Below are 13,951 nucleotides of genomic sequence, written 5' to 3'. Positions count from 1 at the left end.
GCATTTCAGAGCAAAACTGGAGCAAACACAAATAATTCCAACGTCACAGCGATAAAGCGATTAACACGTACAACAACAACAAGAACACTTTGGCTGCACACCCGCAGCGAACGCTTTGCAAAAATCCGGCAATCCGGCGGATACAGATACACAGATGCAGATACGGATGCGGAGTGACAACTGCCGCGGCGAACGATCGAATCACAAATGAGCTCGTCGCCGCCACAAAGAACAGGCTACAAACAACGGGGAGAACAAGAGCGAGCGACAGAGAGAAAGAGAGTGCAAACGCACTCAAAACACTTGTGAGCGTGTGAAAATAAAAATGCGGCAAATGAGCATTTTGTATTAGTATGTAATTATCGTTCATGCCCTGCTATAGTTGTTGTTGTTGCAGCGCGCTGCAGGGGTGAGATACAGATACTCAACGTGCGCGAGCGAGCGACACTGATAGTGGCACATGAGCTAGAACGAAAGGCTAAACAAAAGTACTTAATACCCTTCGAAACTATTCCATAGATTGCGACAAAAAACTAGGCCCATTAATTATACTCTCTGTTAGGGTATAAAAATAGAGACAGAGAAAGAATGACCAAGCGAGAGAGCGTTCATGCGTCAGAGGCTGAAAACTATTGGCAGAAAACTCGTTACACAAACAAAACGCACCTGCCAATCACTCACACAGTCACAAAACGGCACTGAGAAAAGCTCAAGAGCCCAGTAAGTGAACCCAGAAACCGAACCGGCAAAACCAAGCTACCTCAATTTCGGCCTCTGCTTCTACGAGATTTTTTTTATTTTGAACGAGCGCAGTCGCAACTGTGTATTGAAGAGGGTGGAGGAGAGGGGGGAGGGGCCGGGGTCGAGGGTGGGTGTGAAAGTGTGAGAGTGTGACTCATGCTGGTCTGGCCATACTAAACGCAGATAAACGAGACAGCTGTAGGCCCTGCTCGCACTCGCGGGTGGATACCTCTCATAAAGAGACGTCTATAACAGAGAGATTCCCTTAAGAAAAGGGGGAGAGAGAAGAGCGCAGTAGGATCTGTAATTAAAATCCTTTTTATAAGAAAGCAGTAGCTAGGGTTTGGAAAAAATTGAACATATATGGACATATATGAACATGTTTGGACAAGGGAAGAGACAGTACAAAGAAATGTAAGGCAGGTCATAATTAAATGATTAAATATTGAATTAGTGCTCTAGAAGCGATTTAACCTTCAATTAAATGTAATTTTTAAGTTAAACATCGATAAAAATTACAGTTACGCACAAAAATGATCGAAATGGAAGAGCAACCAAAACATAACACGACTTGTAGGGCTATTAAGCCTCGATCACCACCCTTCCCAACTCCAGATATGCGACTTTGCATTTGACCTCAATTACAGGGCGAGGGAGATGGTGATATATAGTCTTCTCCAGTAAGTAAATACTGGATACTGGAGATCGTTCTTTTATTGTCACTCCTTGTGCGTTGGTTTACTTTTGGTGGCCAGGCAATTAATTAATTAAAATGTAATTTATGTTTGCTGTTTCCAGCAACGACATTTATTTGTTTTCGAAAATTAAAAACAATTATGAAGAGAACAGAACCGAACCAGAACCAGAACCACCAGAGCACCAGCACCATTACCACAAGGAAAACCAGTTGCTTCTTAATTATCAAGAGGCACAACATAAAGTAGAAGAAAGACAAGACAGACAATCTTCAGAGGGGGGCAATGAGGTGGTGAAAAGAAACGAGAAAGGCGGAAAGATGGAGATGGTGGGGAAGAAAGACCAAGACTTCCAGCCAGACTTTGCTCATTAAGAATGACTAAATCTTTCTTAAACTCGACTTTTTTTGTGTCATACAGAGTAAAAACTATGATAGACGAGAGAATGCCCTATAATTGATAACTAAGCAGATGCTTAGGTATATAAACCCTTTAGTAACAAAGAAATTCCTTAAATTAAAGGTTCAGCATATCAAAAGAAAAGAATGTACTTAGTAAGGCTTAGGCCCAAAGGAATTCAAACAAAAAAGCATGCTTGACCTGAACAACTTTTTAGAAACTCCACTCTCTACCCCGGAATCTCGTCTCAAATGTTTTCCAACCACTTGAGGAAGAACTTAAAGACACAGACATGCCACCATCGGTGGAGACAACGATGAAAATTAACGCAAATAGAGCTGGGGAGCTCAAGGACTGGCATGAAATAAAAGGAAGCTGGTAAGATAAAAGAGAACTTTTTTATTTTCTCACTAGCACGGCTCTTGAAAAATGTGAGAAAATCCGAGAAGTTCTCTGCTCTCCAAAAAAATCATTAAATTTTAATATTATGATTTAATGTTTGATTGGCAACTGGAAAGCCAAGATAACTATCACACCAAGGCGAAAAAATAAAGATTTAATAGCCATGGTAACAGCTTCAAAGGTCTTTAATCTTTTAAAACTCAGTCTAAGGATTATGTTGTCCCTTTTTTATATGCTTTTATAAAAAAAAATACATGTTCGGTTAACTCCAGCTTTTGGCCAAGTGACATAAATACCTGATGAGTCACTTGATGATGGGCCTCTGAAGTGACCCAAGGGCCCACACGCCTATACTAAAGTGAATAGGCCTGGGAAAGGTCTCGGCCAAAGCTTTGTGTCAGCTGTTTCCCGGTATAATCCCATCGATTTGTTTGACAGGCTTTTTACCGAACGACGCATTCACCCCCCAAACCCAACCCAACCATTCCATTACCAGAACATTTCGTCTCGTTCTTTGATTCAAGCATGACTGGCATCTAATTTAATTAGATGAAATTTTCACACTATTGGTTTTTGTGTTTTCTGCTTTTGTGCAAAGCATGCTTTTTCTTGAACATGTGCAGTTCTGGAATTTAAAAGGGAATTTGCCAAGGGAAGTATTTTACCGAGCGGGTCTATAGAATCCTGTGAACTCCAGGGTTCTAGTTGGTTTAAATAGTCTGTTCTATAAGAAATTGTATTCTTAATTCTGACAAAGCATGCTTCTTCCCGAACAGTTTAAGAATTTACAGTTTAAGAATCTAAAAGAACAAAGGAAATCATTCTTTCGGTCAGGTTCTTTAGAATCCTTTAACTTTGAAGTTCTAGTTGGTTTGAATAGTCTTTTTTATAAGAAATTATGTTCATTATTGGTTGTTGGGTTTTGGTTTTTGAAAAAGCATGCTTTTAAGAATTACAAACTGAAAGGGCAAGCGTTTGTCAGGGCAGGTCGTATAGTAAGAATCTGTAAGAAATCGTCTGATTAGTGGTTATAATGTTCCTGATTTTTGGCAAAGCATGCTTTTCCTAAAAAATGTACAATTTAAGAATTTTAAACAGCAAGGGCCTATAGAATCCTGCCCCTCCAGAGTTCTAGTTGGTTTGAATAGTGTGTTCTATAAGAACAGGGGGCTCTAAAGTGACTACTTTTTGAAAAAGCATGCTTTTCCTCTTCTTCATTTTACAATTGGAAAAGCATTCTTTTCCTCTTCGTTATGCATTTCTACGATTTTTAACTGCAGTGGCATTATTTTGTAGGAAATTTATACGAAATTATTAAAACAGGATCCAAATCAAAACAATCGTCACTTAAAGTTTGACAAGTTTCTTTAATTTGTTTAGCAGCACACTTATTCTACTAATCGCCAGCAATCTTTTGGGGCCTTTTGGCTTTTCTACGGCCTGCAGCACCCACACGCGAAAGCACCCGCCCACTCCCACACACACACTCTCGTGGAGGGGGGCTAGAAGAAGAGCCAACGATTGACAGTCGACAACAGCCTAATGACGTCACCGACAGTGTGTATGTCCGATGTCTGGATGTACGAGAGCGTAGTGTAGTATAGTACTTGTAGTGTAGTGTTTGATGGGGGGGAGGTCTCTTGGAAGTCTGGAAGTCGTTGTCGTTGTGTGCTTTGCTTTAATTTCGCTGCGCTCGCTTTTACATTCACATTCTTTTATTTTTTTTGCTAAATCCGCAATTTGTCCTTGTTTTTATGTGCCACAGCTGCTGTTGTCCTCCTCTCCCTCTCGCTTTCGTTGGCTTTTCATCAGCGCTTTCTTGTGTTATTATTATTATTGAAGCTACTTTTCGCCGCCACACGCAACTCTCAGCTTTCCTTCCCAATACTACAGTATGACCTTACTTGATAAACAATAGGCCCTATACCCTAATACTTCTATTATAGCCAAGCTATACTGTATTTCCCCTTTCAATGGGGACAGGTGGCAGCCCTGGCCTGGCCTATGTTACAGTTATGTGGCTTGTTATTCTTGTTGCCAACTCAAAATTTAGGTTATCCCAACGTTAAGAGCATACCCCTTGGCCCATGCCTCATGCCCCTATGCCCCATGCCCCGGCCGACTTGCAACAATTCTCTCTCCCCCTTTTTTTTTTTATTCCAGAGCTCTGCTATTAAATAATAAAAAGTAATACAAGTTTACGTGTGTGTTCACGGGTTGGCTGGCAACAAAATTACGTTAGTTTGGTTTTGTTAGTTGGTTTTTGGAATATTTTGTTTGGAGAGCAAGCGGCGTGTAAAATAAAAGTAGTAACATGGTCATAGTTTGGGTCTTTCATTCATAAACTTTTATAAAATAGGGTACTACAATTATACCACCAGGGGATAGATATAAAATACTAGTTTATAACTCCCCTATAGGGTGTCATTCACTGGAGAAGACTCCAATTTCATAGAGACTGTCCTATAAGCGCAACTAAAACACAATTACACGGAAAGAATAAGGCATAGGCAGCCTAGAAATGTCAATAAACGCACAGCACATCATTAACTGAGGCAACAGTGACAAGGACTTCTTTAAACCCCCGCCTCATAAAAAAAGGAGGTCGTACCAACAACAAAGTACCTATATAATATATTTAAAATGTGCGTAAGAGTGTGTGTCACTTTCCGCTTCCGTACACAACCGTTCGAAGGCATATGTATTGGGAAACTATGTACATATGTATTTCGACGATTGAAAACCCATTTCATTCACCTCTGCTCCCGGAGCAGGCCTTCCTCATTTGCCAAACAACGCGATGCCAACAGGGGCAAGAAGCAGAAGCTGTGGCGGCAGAAAATAAAATCAAAATCAAACCAAACACACACGAGTTTAAATAGAAACATCCTCTTTCTAAAAATAACATGTGTTTTTTGCCAAAAAAAAACTAAAGAAAGCCCCAAGCAACAACTTATTTGAACTTTAAAGAACACAATGTGGTTTCTTGATGTTTGGAGAAGCTTAAATTGATTATAGAATTATATAATAGAGAAGTTATTTGTTAAATGTTAAAGTTTTTAACTTATACATGTGCTTCAAACTACAATAATTATCAGCCTTGATAATCTTATCGCAAATAATCCCTAAGAGAGTCATTCTTCTTTAGGCTTATCAATGAAAGAAATTCTAGGAACCATTTAATTTTATTTCGGCCATATGTAGGAGGAAGTGATGCATCCCATACATAAACAGGCCTCTAGTAGCCTATAGTATAGTAAACTCACCTGGCTTGCCTTTCGCGTCTCTGCATTTTGCTGGCTTTGATGATGAATCCCTCGGCCCCTTACTTTGAATTTTGACTCAAAAGTCGGATCGCCTTTTCCAGAATTTTGATAATGACTGAATTTTTGATTGGCTGAAACTGCTTCTCCTTTCTTCAAATGCTTTTGAATTTGCTGCACAGAATCTTGAATTCTTGAGGATCTATTGGATGCGTGCGAATTGAGCAAAACTATCTGCTCCACACACACGCTCACTCACTTAGGATCCGCGCATGTCGCGCATGCGTACACACGTGAGATCCTCACTGCCCTCTCGCGGGTGGTGACCAAGTGACAGGTGTGTGTGTGTGTGCGTCTCTTTCCGCCCGCTAGCGCGCTGTCACTCCTCCCACCTATCGGCGCTAGCTCGCAATGGTTCCTCTTCCTTTTCCCGCTTTAGCTGTTGTTGCTGTTGTTATTGCTGTTGTTGTGGCTGATGCTGTGGGATCGTCGTTGTTTGACATTAAGTATTGATTTTGAGCAGCATCTCTTTGAATTTTCGGTTTTATAAATTTTGAGTGTTCTTTTTTTTGATTAGGATCTGTCTGTGTGTTGAGCTGTGTATGTGCCGTGTAGGTATGTGTTCATATGTCAAAAGGCGGGCTATTTGTTGTAAAAAATTGTATTATTCTATCGCTTGGTAGTCTGTTTTTTCTTTCGCTTGATCTTGGTTGCTCCTTCTCCTGGCTGTTGTGTTGCTCGCTAGCTCCCGGCTTGATTGAAGCTAAGCTCCTCCGGCTTCAGTATCTGGGCTTTGTTCCGGTTAATGGCAAAAGCAAAGTAGCAAGGGCTGTGTTAAAAGGAGAGGAAAACAGTCTCGTGCTACGCTGAATAACTAGGTGAACAAATAATTTTGGCTAAACAATTTGACAAACACACTTTTGCACATTTTATCCAACAGTTCGTGTGACAACGAAATCCAATCCGAACTCCGATTTTATTTCAGTTTTTCTTCCTTTTTTTTCAGTCAACTATTGACATGATAGGCAAAAGTATTGCGGTGATGGCGAACGACGAAAATAAACAAAATTTAAATATATATAACAACAAACAATTCTGCGGTGTGTAGTTAAATTTTTAGTTATTTTTAACAATTTAACCGGTCAGTAAACTTTCAACGATCGCACGCTTTAATCACTTATAGCACATTCTTTCCACGGCTGCAAGTAAAACAAATGAGGTTTTAATTAGTACTAGAGAATTATAATAAAAATTAAATTTAATCTTAAGATTTTCGGCAAGGTCTTAGTCTCGTTACGGTATTTTTTCGGTATGTTGGGCCTGCTGATATTGGAGCTGGCCACACTAGTTGGCGCTGAGAGAGTTAGCCGAATTTGTCTTTGCTCATTGATTTTCATTTATTTTATTAGGTTATTAATATCTATGGATTATAAAATCTATAGCCTCTTTCCGGTTCCATTTTTGATAAATATGGGTGTACTTTTAATATCAGATATGAACTCATTTTATCTGATCACACTAGGAAATTAGGCCAATTAGGTTCGTGGCCTACACCACGTAAAATTCTTTTAAAAACATTTTGGACGCAAGGTCAAAGTAAATATTTCCGTACGTGATTTTTTTTATTTTTAACTATTTTCACGTTTTGTTATTTGATGCAAAAAAGAACTCATTTGCGGCTACCAACTGACTGACTGAGACAAAAGTGAGCGAGTGAGAGGGAGAGAGAGAGAGCGACTGAGCAAAGACTCAGAGAGGGTGTAACTACTCGACTTTTGGCCATATTTTTTTTCAATGGGCCGCCTTTCTGCCAACGCATCATAATTTAGCGGTTTCTTTGATTTTCTTTTGATTTAATAACTTTAACGAATAATTAATTCGATTGCTTCATATCGAAAAATTACCTTTTAGACAGTTTTGCACGCATTTTCACTACGCCTCATTTTTTCACCCATACACTCACACGCACGCACGCACAGACACAGTTACACACGGTCGAACCGAATTAAATTTGCAATTCCAATTGCTCTCGCACAACTTTGATCTGTGCGCTAATCGGGTATCGTCTTGTGGCGCTGCGGTTATTACTTAATTCACTACTTTTTACATATTAGCATGCTTTTATTTTGTTCGATTTTTAATTAAACTGTTTCCAATAGACCAAAACGCACGCAAGAGAGCACGAGAAAAATGGTGCGATTTTTTCCCTTTGCTTACACACACACACGCTCCAAAACGAACTGGTGTAACCGGGCAGGTCGAATACGGAAATACCGCAAAAGCGATTTATACCAAATGGTTTTGGATTATTTTTTTTAGAGTTATTCTTAGGTTTCTTTCTTTTTTATTTAATCATATATCTTTAATTAATTTATATTTAATTTTTAATCTTAATTTAGTTAAAAGGGTAGTTATTTTAACAAAAGTTAAAATAATAGAGTTGATCTACTAAAAAAATACCGTTTCTTGTCCTCGATAATATGCCGGCAACTAAACATGTTTTATGAAAGGTCTTAAGGTTGTTAGTATAATATTTTCCTTAAAAGTTTATCATTATAAACAGCAGCCATGTCTTAAGAATTTAATTATTACATAAAAGTAATCTGAACTTTTTGTATATTTCGGGAATTTTTATCAGACCGCAGTGTTGTCGCTTTGGCTATTTCCAGCCGCTTTAAAAGTAGGAAGATTAGAATCCATAAAAACTAATAATCACTGGATAAAGTGGTATAACTCAATAGAAAAATGTATAGTTCTTAAATTTAGCTATTATTATTACACGTTAGATTTTAAAAATGTAAAAATAATATTATTTAAACACTTTTACCTAAAAAAGACCGTTAACCGGAGTAAAAGTATTTTTTTGGCGGCAGAATACCAAATAATACCACAGAAACTGCAACACGTGCGAGTTTCGCTCTCTCTCTCTCTCTGGACAGTAAATAATTTATAATTTTCTTGTGATTTTTAAATATATCAACAGAATGGTAAAAGTTAAAAGAAACGCTGTTAAGGTATGATAAATTGCACAAGTATAGAAGTCGATACCTTAAGTTTTAACTCATCACTCTCCAGCACGACGCAAAGAAAGCCGCTCGAAAGGATTCTACAGACTCTGTTGTGGAGCATGACTCTCCGGATGAGGATCAGAGTGACGTCGAGCAGGCTGCTTCGAGTACCGATGATGGCTTTGAAGAACCTACTCCAGTTAAGAAGAACCCGCTTCCCACTTCTGCTACCCAGTCCAAGACAAAACCAAAGAAAAACAAATTCAAAGATGAGGCCAAAAATGTGAAGCCTCCAACTCTAGAGGAGATGAAGGAGCTCCGCGACACCCGCAACTTATTTCACTCCAACCTTTTCAAGCTGCAGGTGAAAGAAATGCTGGAGGAGCTGCAGCTTAAGACAAAGTATTCAGAGTTCATTGACAACTGGCTGGAATCCTTCACTGCCTTCACCGCACAGCTAAAGAGCGGGCTTATGGAGGGATCCAATTTGGAAGTGCCCTTGCGGTTGCCTCAGAAGGCAACTGGGTTCATGTTCAATAAGCCTACGAGGGATCCATATCTGATCGGAGCCTCGTCAACAGGCACTCTTCTGGGCCCCAAAATTGTAGTGGACGTGGCTCTGGAAATGCCCATAGAATCCATTCACAAAGAGGACTACGTGAATCTGCGCTACGATCAAAGGAGGGCCCTGTACTTGACATATGTCACGGAGAGGATGCGGGAGTATCCGGAGTATGCCCAGGATCTGTTTTCCTTTAATTATTTTGCAAACAATCCCTTGAAGCCCGTCTTGGAGCTTACGCCTGCGGCCAAACAGGTGACGAAGCACCTTCAGATACGGCTCTTTATCACGGCCCCGCTGAACAGTTTTAAGCCTGGCAGGTTCGTGCCATGGAACAATAACATTCGGCCCGCCTTTTACAAGGATGAGTGGGACGAGGAAGAACCATTGCCCTCAACACAGCACTATAATGCCAACGTGCTCTTTGACCTAACGATGAGCGAGAATCAGCAGCACTTGGACAAGTTCTTCAAGGGCAAGCGCAACTTTCAAGACGGTCTGTTGCTTCTTAAAGTATGGCTGCGGCAGCGTGAGTTGAATGTGGGATTCAGTGGCTTTGGCGCCCACATCTTGGCCTCGTTTATTGTCTACCTGAACCAGCATCGCCTTCTGCACCAGTCCAGCAGCAGCTACCAGGTAGCACGAACTGTGTGGAACCAACTTGCCAATACGGATTGGACCAGCGGTATCAGTCTGTCTCCCGCTGGAGTAAAGGCGGATGATTTGGAAAAGGTGGCAAAGTACTATGATGTCGTTTTTCTGGACGTCACCAACCAGTACAATTTGTGTGCGAACATTCCGCTGGATCTGTACCAGAGAGTTCGGGCCGAGGCCAAGTTGGCGGTGGAGCTCCTCAACGACACAAAGATCAACAGCTTCCCGTACATTTTCATGCAGAAATGTCCTCTCTACAGTCGTGTGGATAACATCCTGAAGTGAGTTCCAAAATATGAATAACTAACTCCCTTTATTAAAACTTTATTATTATTGTAGAATTACACACTATTCTTGTGTGGAACAAATGCTATTGCTGCACTCCAAGCCACAAGTTAAGTACGATTACGCCGATTATGGATACCCTCAATTGCTTAAGTTGCTGACAGAGTAAGTGACAGTCTCCAAGTCTTTCAAATGAATATAAAATATTGATTTCCTTTAAGGCTTCTTCAAAAAGGCCTTTCTGAACGAGTTCAGGCCATTCTTCCCCTGGAAACGGCGACTACCGCCTGGCCAGTGGAAAGCCAAGCGCCAGCTATTGGAAAATATATTCAACTGGGATTCATACTTCATCCAGATCACGCTTACGAAGTGCTCAACAAAGGCCCTGCCTCCAACGAAGATCCAGAAGGTGCTGCGGAGTTTCGGCGTTTTTGGGGCGAAAAGTCCAACCTCCGACGCTTCCAGGACGGCAGCATAACCGAGGCCGTTGTGTGGGGAACCGCCCAAGATGCTCCTTTTAAGAAGCGCTTAATCGTACGACAAATCGTTCTTCACCTGCTGGAACACCACCTCCAGGTGGACAGCAAGGACGTGCAGTATATCGCCAGCGAGTTGGAGCAGGTCTATCGGTTGACCCCTTGGTTCAAGGTTGCCCACTTAAAGACTAAGCTCCCCCTCGAGCAGGAAACTGACTCGGAGGCACTAACCCCGCACGTTATTCGGTGTTATGACGAACTGGCTCGGCAACTTCACGGCCTTGACGAACTGCCCCTGGAAATAGTATCTATTTCGGGCACCTCGCCAGTCTTTAGGTACTGTGAACCGCAGCCTGTGTTACCGCAGGCTCGTCTAAAAGATGACCATATCCTCGCCAGTCATGTGCAGCAGGTGGTCATACAGCTGGGCCAAAGCGGCAAGTGGCCCAGTGAGTTGACGGCCCTGCGAGCTCTTAAAACAGCTTTTCTGATAGAAATTGGTGAGAAGTTGGAGGCACAGTTCCGCCTGAAGTGGTCCATTACATCCGAGGGCCTGTTGGTCCTAAAGCAGGGCTTCTGTTTCATGATTCAGTTGGCCCACAGCAAGGAGCTGGCGCTGGTCAAGCAAGAGATCACCGAAAAGGGGGTGACCACATACGTCGATAACCCAGAAAGCCGTGCCTTGGAACGGGAGCATCACATCCTGCCCAAGGTGAGTGGAGCCTTGCACTCGCTCCACCAGACGCACTCTGCATTTGGACCTACTGTTCTACTGGCAAAGCGTTGGATTGCCACCCAACTTCTGGATGAGGGTTTGTGGCCTTCGATGGCCACTGAGTTGCTGGTGGCGCATCTCTTCCAGCAACGTCATGCCCCCCAGCCCATTGCCTCTCCTCAAGCCGGCTTCATTCGATTCCTGCAATTGCTCTCCCACACTGACTGGAACAGTGAACTGATCTTGCTGAACTTTAACAACAGCTGGCAGGGTAAGTAGTTGGGAAACATTATTATTTTCTCCAAACTAATCGACATTTATTTTTCAGAACAACAAATTACTGATCTGGAGAACAGCTTCCGCACTGATCGTCAGAGCTACCCACATTTAGTTGTGGCCACATCCTACGATCAACAGCACGCAGGTCGCCTCTGGACTTCCGAGCAGGCACCCAGCCGGCCGGTGCTCGGTCATGTTACTAAGCTGGCACGCACGGCTTTTGATATAGTTCAGACCAGTCTCATGTGTAAGGACCTTAGGTTCACTAGTCCCACCCAATTGTTCCGAGCTTCGAACGAGGGTTACGATCTGGTCATACAGCTGAAGCCTGAACTGGTTCCCAACACTTTGTGCTACGACCTTGGATCTCCATTTGTGCCCTTCTCCAGTCAGCCAAATTTCCACCTGCCTCTGGCAGGTGTGGATCGTCTGGCGGCTGTGGTCAACCAGTTGAGGGTAGGAAGTAGAATATGTTTTTGTCATTGGATTATAATAATTATTTTCTAATCCTTGTTTACAGTCTGCGTACTCTGACTTTGCCGCTTTCTTCTACAATCCACATGGCGGCAAGGAACTTGCGATTATGTGGCGCCCACCTTCTGAGTTTGCGCCCAAGCCTTTTAAAGTAAATGAGGTGAAGGCGTGCACGCCGTGTAGCAATGGAAAGGTCCAAGTTATCAGGGAGACGCTTCTCGAGGACTTCAAGCTATTGCTGAAAGACTTTTATCTGCGAATCGCAACTCCAGAGGAGCTAAAAAGGGAACAGCGTGAAGTCACCCAACCAAAGCGGTACTTTAATAATCAGAATGAAAAGGATACGGATAAGGATAGCCCCAAGCCCAAGAAGCAAAAGCTTCAAGTCCCAGCAAAGGCTAATCCCAAGGCCAAAAAGCAAAAGCTCCAAGTGCCAGCAAAGGGTAATCCCAAGGCTCCTATAACCGCGAAACCCACTAAAAGGAAGCGACCCATCAAGGGCTTAAGTGCTTCTGGTTAGTTTTTTTAAACACGGAGATGTCTTTTTTGTACAAATAGTTAGATTATTAAATATATTATTTTTAATGCCTAAACAAATCAGATTAATTACCAAAGACAAATTTTATTGGCCAACAGCGGTAGAAATATATCAAAGGGGTAAGAAAACACAAAGTCATAGATGCTAACACGAATCTGTCATGTTACAGTCATCCTCCGATTTCCTCACCGACCGCCTACGCTCGTCCTGCAGCTCCTGGTAGTAACGATTTAGTTCGTAAGGAAATGGCTTTGGTTCAGAAGCTGGAGAGTGACTTTGGCTGCGAGGATTGGTATTCGCTTTCATGATGCCCCTCGAGTAGAATCCCTGTCCATCTCGACTGCAGAGATCTGCATTTGTCGACTGAAATGGGCAGGGGTCATCCACCGGGCATCTGCGATGAATCGTTCCTCTTCGCTCCGGGATAGCTTGTATTGACTTGCAGCGCCGACAGCCACATCCTCTTGAAGGTTCATCATCACCTTCCGACGTGGCATCTTCCTCCTCACTAGAGTATTCCGTCGACGAGGACTTCCACACTACATGACTGGATGTGGTGTTGCATGCTTTACAGGCAGTTTTCGCCTTTGTTTGGGAACAGGGCTTTTTTGGGGCTTTAGCTGACTTTTGTGTGGAATCGGGAGTTTGATTCCGAGTATCAGTGGTCAGGGTCTGGCAGCTGGTGTCGTGCTTTTTGTCCATAGAGCAGTTCTGGCAGCCAATGCTCGTCATCAGGCCACCAGTGGAGGTGGCAGCGTTTAATTTGAGTTTGAAGGTTGGACGCGGTTCCTCAGTATGCTTGCTCCAGCCCAGTTGGGTGGCCATGCTGGCCACGGTTTTCGGAGGTCGAGATAAAACCTGGTACATGGACGTAGCCAGATGATTTGCCTCACTGTTGTTTAGGTTGAAAGTTGCATGTTTCGGCGGCAGCAGGTCCTGTAGAGTGCAATTGTGGTTAGCTTGTTGCGGAGACGTCTGGATGACACCGTGGCTGAATGCATCATTGACTGGAACAGGTGTTTCCATAGGCCAGAGCTGTCCGTTGACTACTCGGTTGTAGCTGAAGACGCGGGTGTCCTCCACCCGCCGAATATCCTGTTGTGTGAGCACAAAGAGTTCATTGCCCACCAAAACGGGGACTGGGTCATAGGGTAGTGGGTTATTTGGTATGGATTTAATGGCAAGAAGTGGTACTTACTCTGCACAACTGGCGCCGCTTCTTCGGACACTTGCACTATCTTCTTAACATTCGAGTTATTGGCCATTGTCTTGGTTTAACAGATAATTTGGAAATAATTTACAAATTTAGAAATTTTCTTTAGCAAATTAAAAACACATGTTTTTTTTTAGAATTTTCTGAATACTGTATACAAAAATGGAAAGGCTAAGGACATGTAACGTCACAATGGAAATAAATTTTCCATAGATCTAGTTTCAAATCTCGTTTTTAAATTTGGCGC

General features: G+C 42.4%; 2 protein-coding genes across 2 annotated transcripts; one reads left to right on the top strand and one right to left on the bottom strand.

The window, feature by feature from the left end:
* The first annotated feature begins 8,391 nt into the window (after positions 1-8,391).
* Positions 8,392-12,539, top strand: Mat89Ba (nucleolar protein 6 Mat89Ba). The gene is made up of 6 exons (XM_017248399.3): positions 8,392-8,514; positions 8,576-10,005; positions 10,064-10,174; positions 10,231-11,471; positions 11,529-11,935; positions 12,000-12,539. The coding sequence occupies exons 1-6, from the start codon at positions 8,485-8,487 to the stop codon at positions 12,471-12,473; spliced, it is 3,693 nt and encodes a 1,230-aa protein (XP_017103888.2). The 5' UTR covers positions 8,392-8,484; the 3' UTR covers positions 12,474-12,539.
* Positions 12,540-12,555: 16 nt separating this feature from the next.
* Mst89B lies at positions 12,556-13,879 on the bottom strand. The gene is made up of 2 exons (XM_017247366.3): positions 13,690-13,879; positions 12,556-13,630 (listed from the first exon to the last, which is right to left on the bottom strand). The coding sequence occupies exons 1-2, from the start codon at positions 13,754-13,756 to the stop codon at positions 12,636-12,638; spliced, it is 1,062 nt and encodes a 353-aa protein (XP_017102855.2). The 5' UTR covers positions 13,757-13,879; the 3' UTR covers positions 12,556-12,635.
* Positions 13,880-13,951: the final 72 nt, after the last annotated feature.

This window comes from Drosophila bipectinata, chromosome 3R (genome assembly GCF_030179905.1).
Source record: "Drosophila bipectinata strain 14024-0381.07 chromosome 3R, DbipHiC1v2, whole genome shotgun sequence".
In the NCBI taxonomy this organism is placed as follows: Eukaryota; Metazoa; Arthropoda; class Insecta; order Diptera; family Drosophilidae; genus Drosophila; species Drosophila bipectinata.
Note: the sequence above shows the minus strand (reverse complement) of the source record. Positions and strands in the feature narration are given on the sequence as shown.

Excerpts from the sequence above, each read along its gene's own strand:
- Mat89Ba (XM_017248399.3), top strand. The coding sequence starts at position 8,485 with ATGGTAAAAGTTAAAAGAAACGCTGTTAAG. Across the intron at positions 11,472-11,528 it reads CTTTAACAACAGCTGGCAGG|AACAACAAATTACTGATCTG; the intron begins GTAAGTAGTTGG and ends TTTATTTTTCAG. Across the intron at positions 11,936-11,999 it reads CTGTGGTCAACCAGTTGAGG|TCTGCGTACTCTGACTTTGC; the intron begins GTAGGAAGTAGA and ends CCTTGTTTACAG.
- Mst89B (XM_017247366.3), bottom strand. The coding sequence starts at position 13,756 with ATGGCCAATAACTCGAATGTTAAGAAGATAGTGCAAGTGTCCGAAGAA. Across the intron at positions 13,631-13,689 it reads AGCGGCGCCAGTTGTGCAGA|TCCCCGTTTTGGTGGGCAAT; the intron begins GTAAGTACCACT and ends CCTATGACCCAG.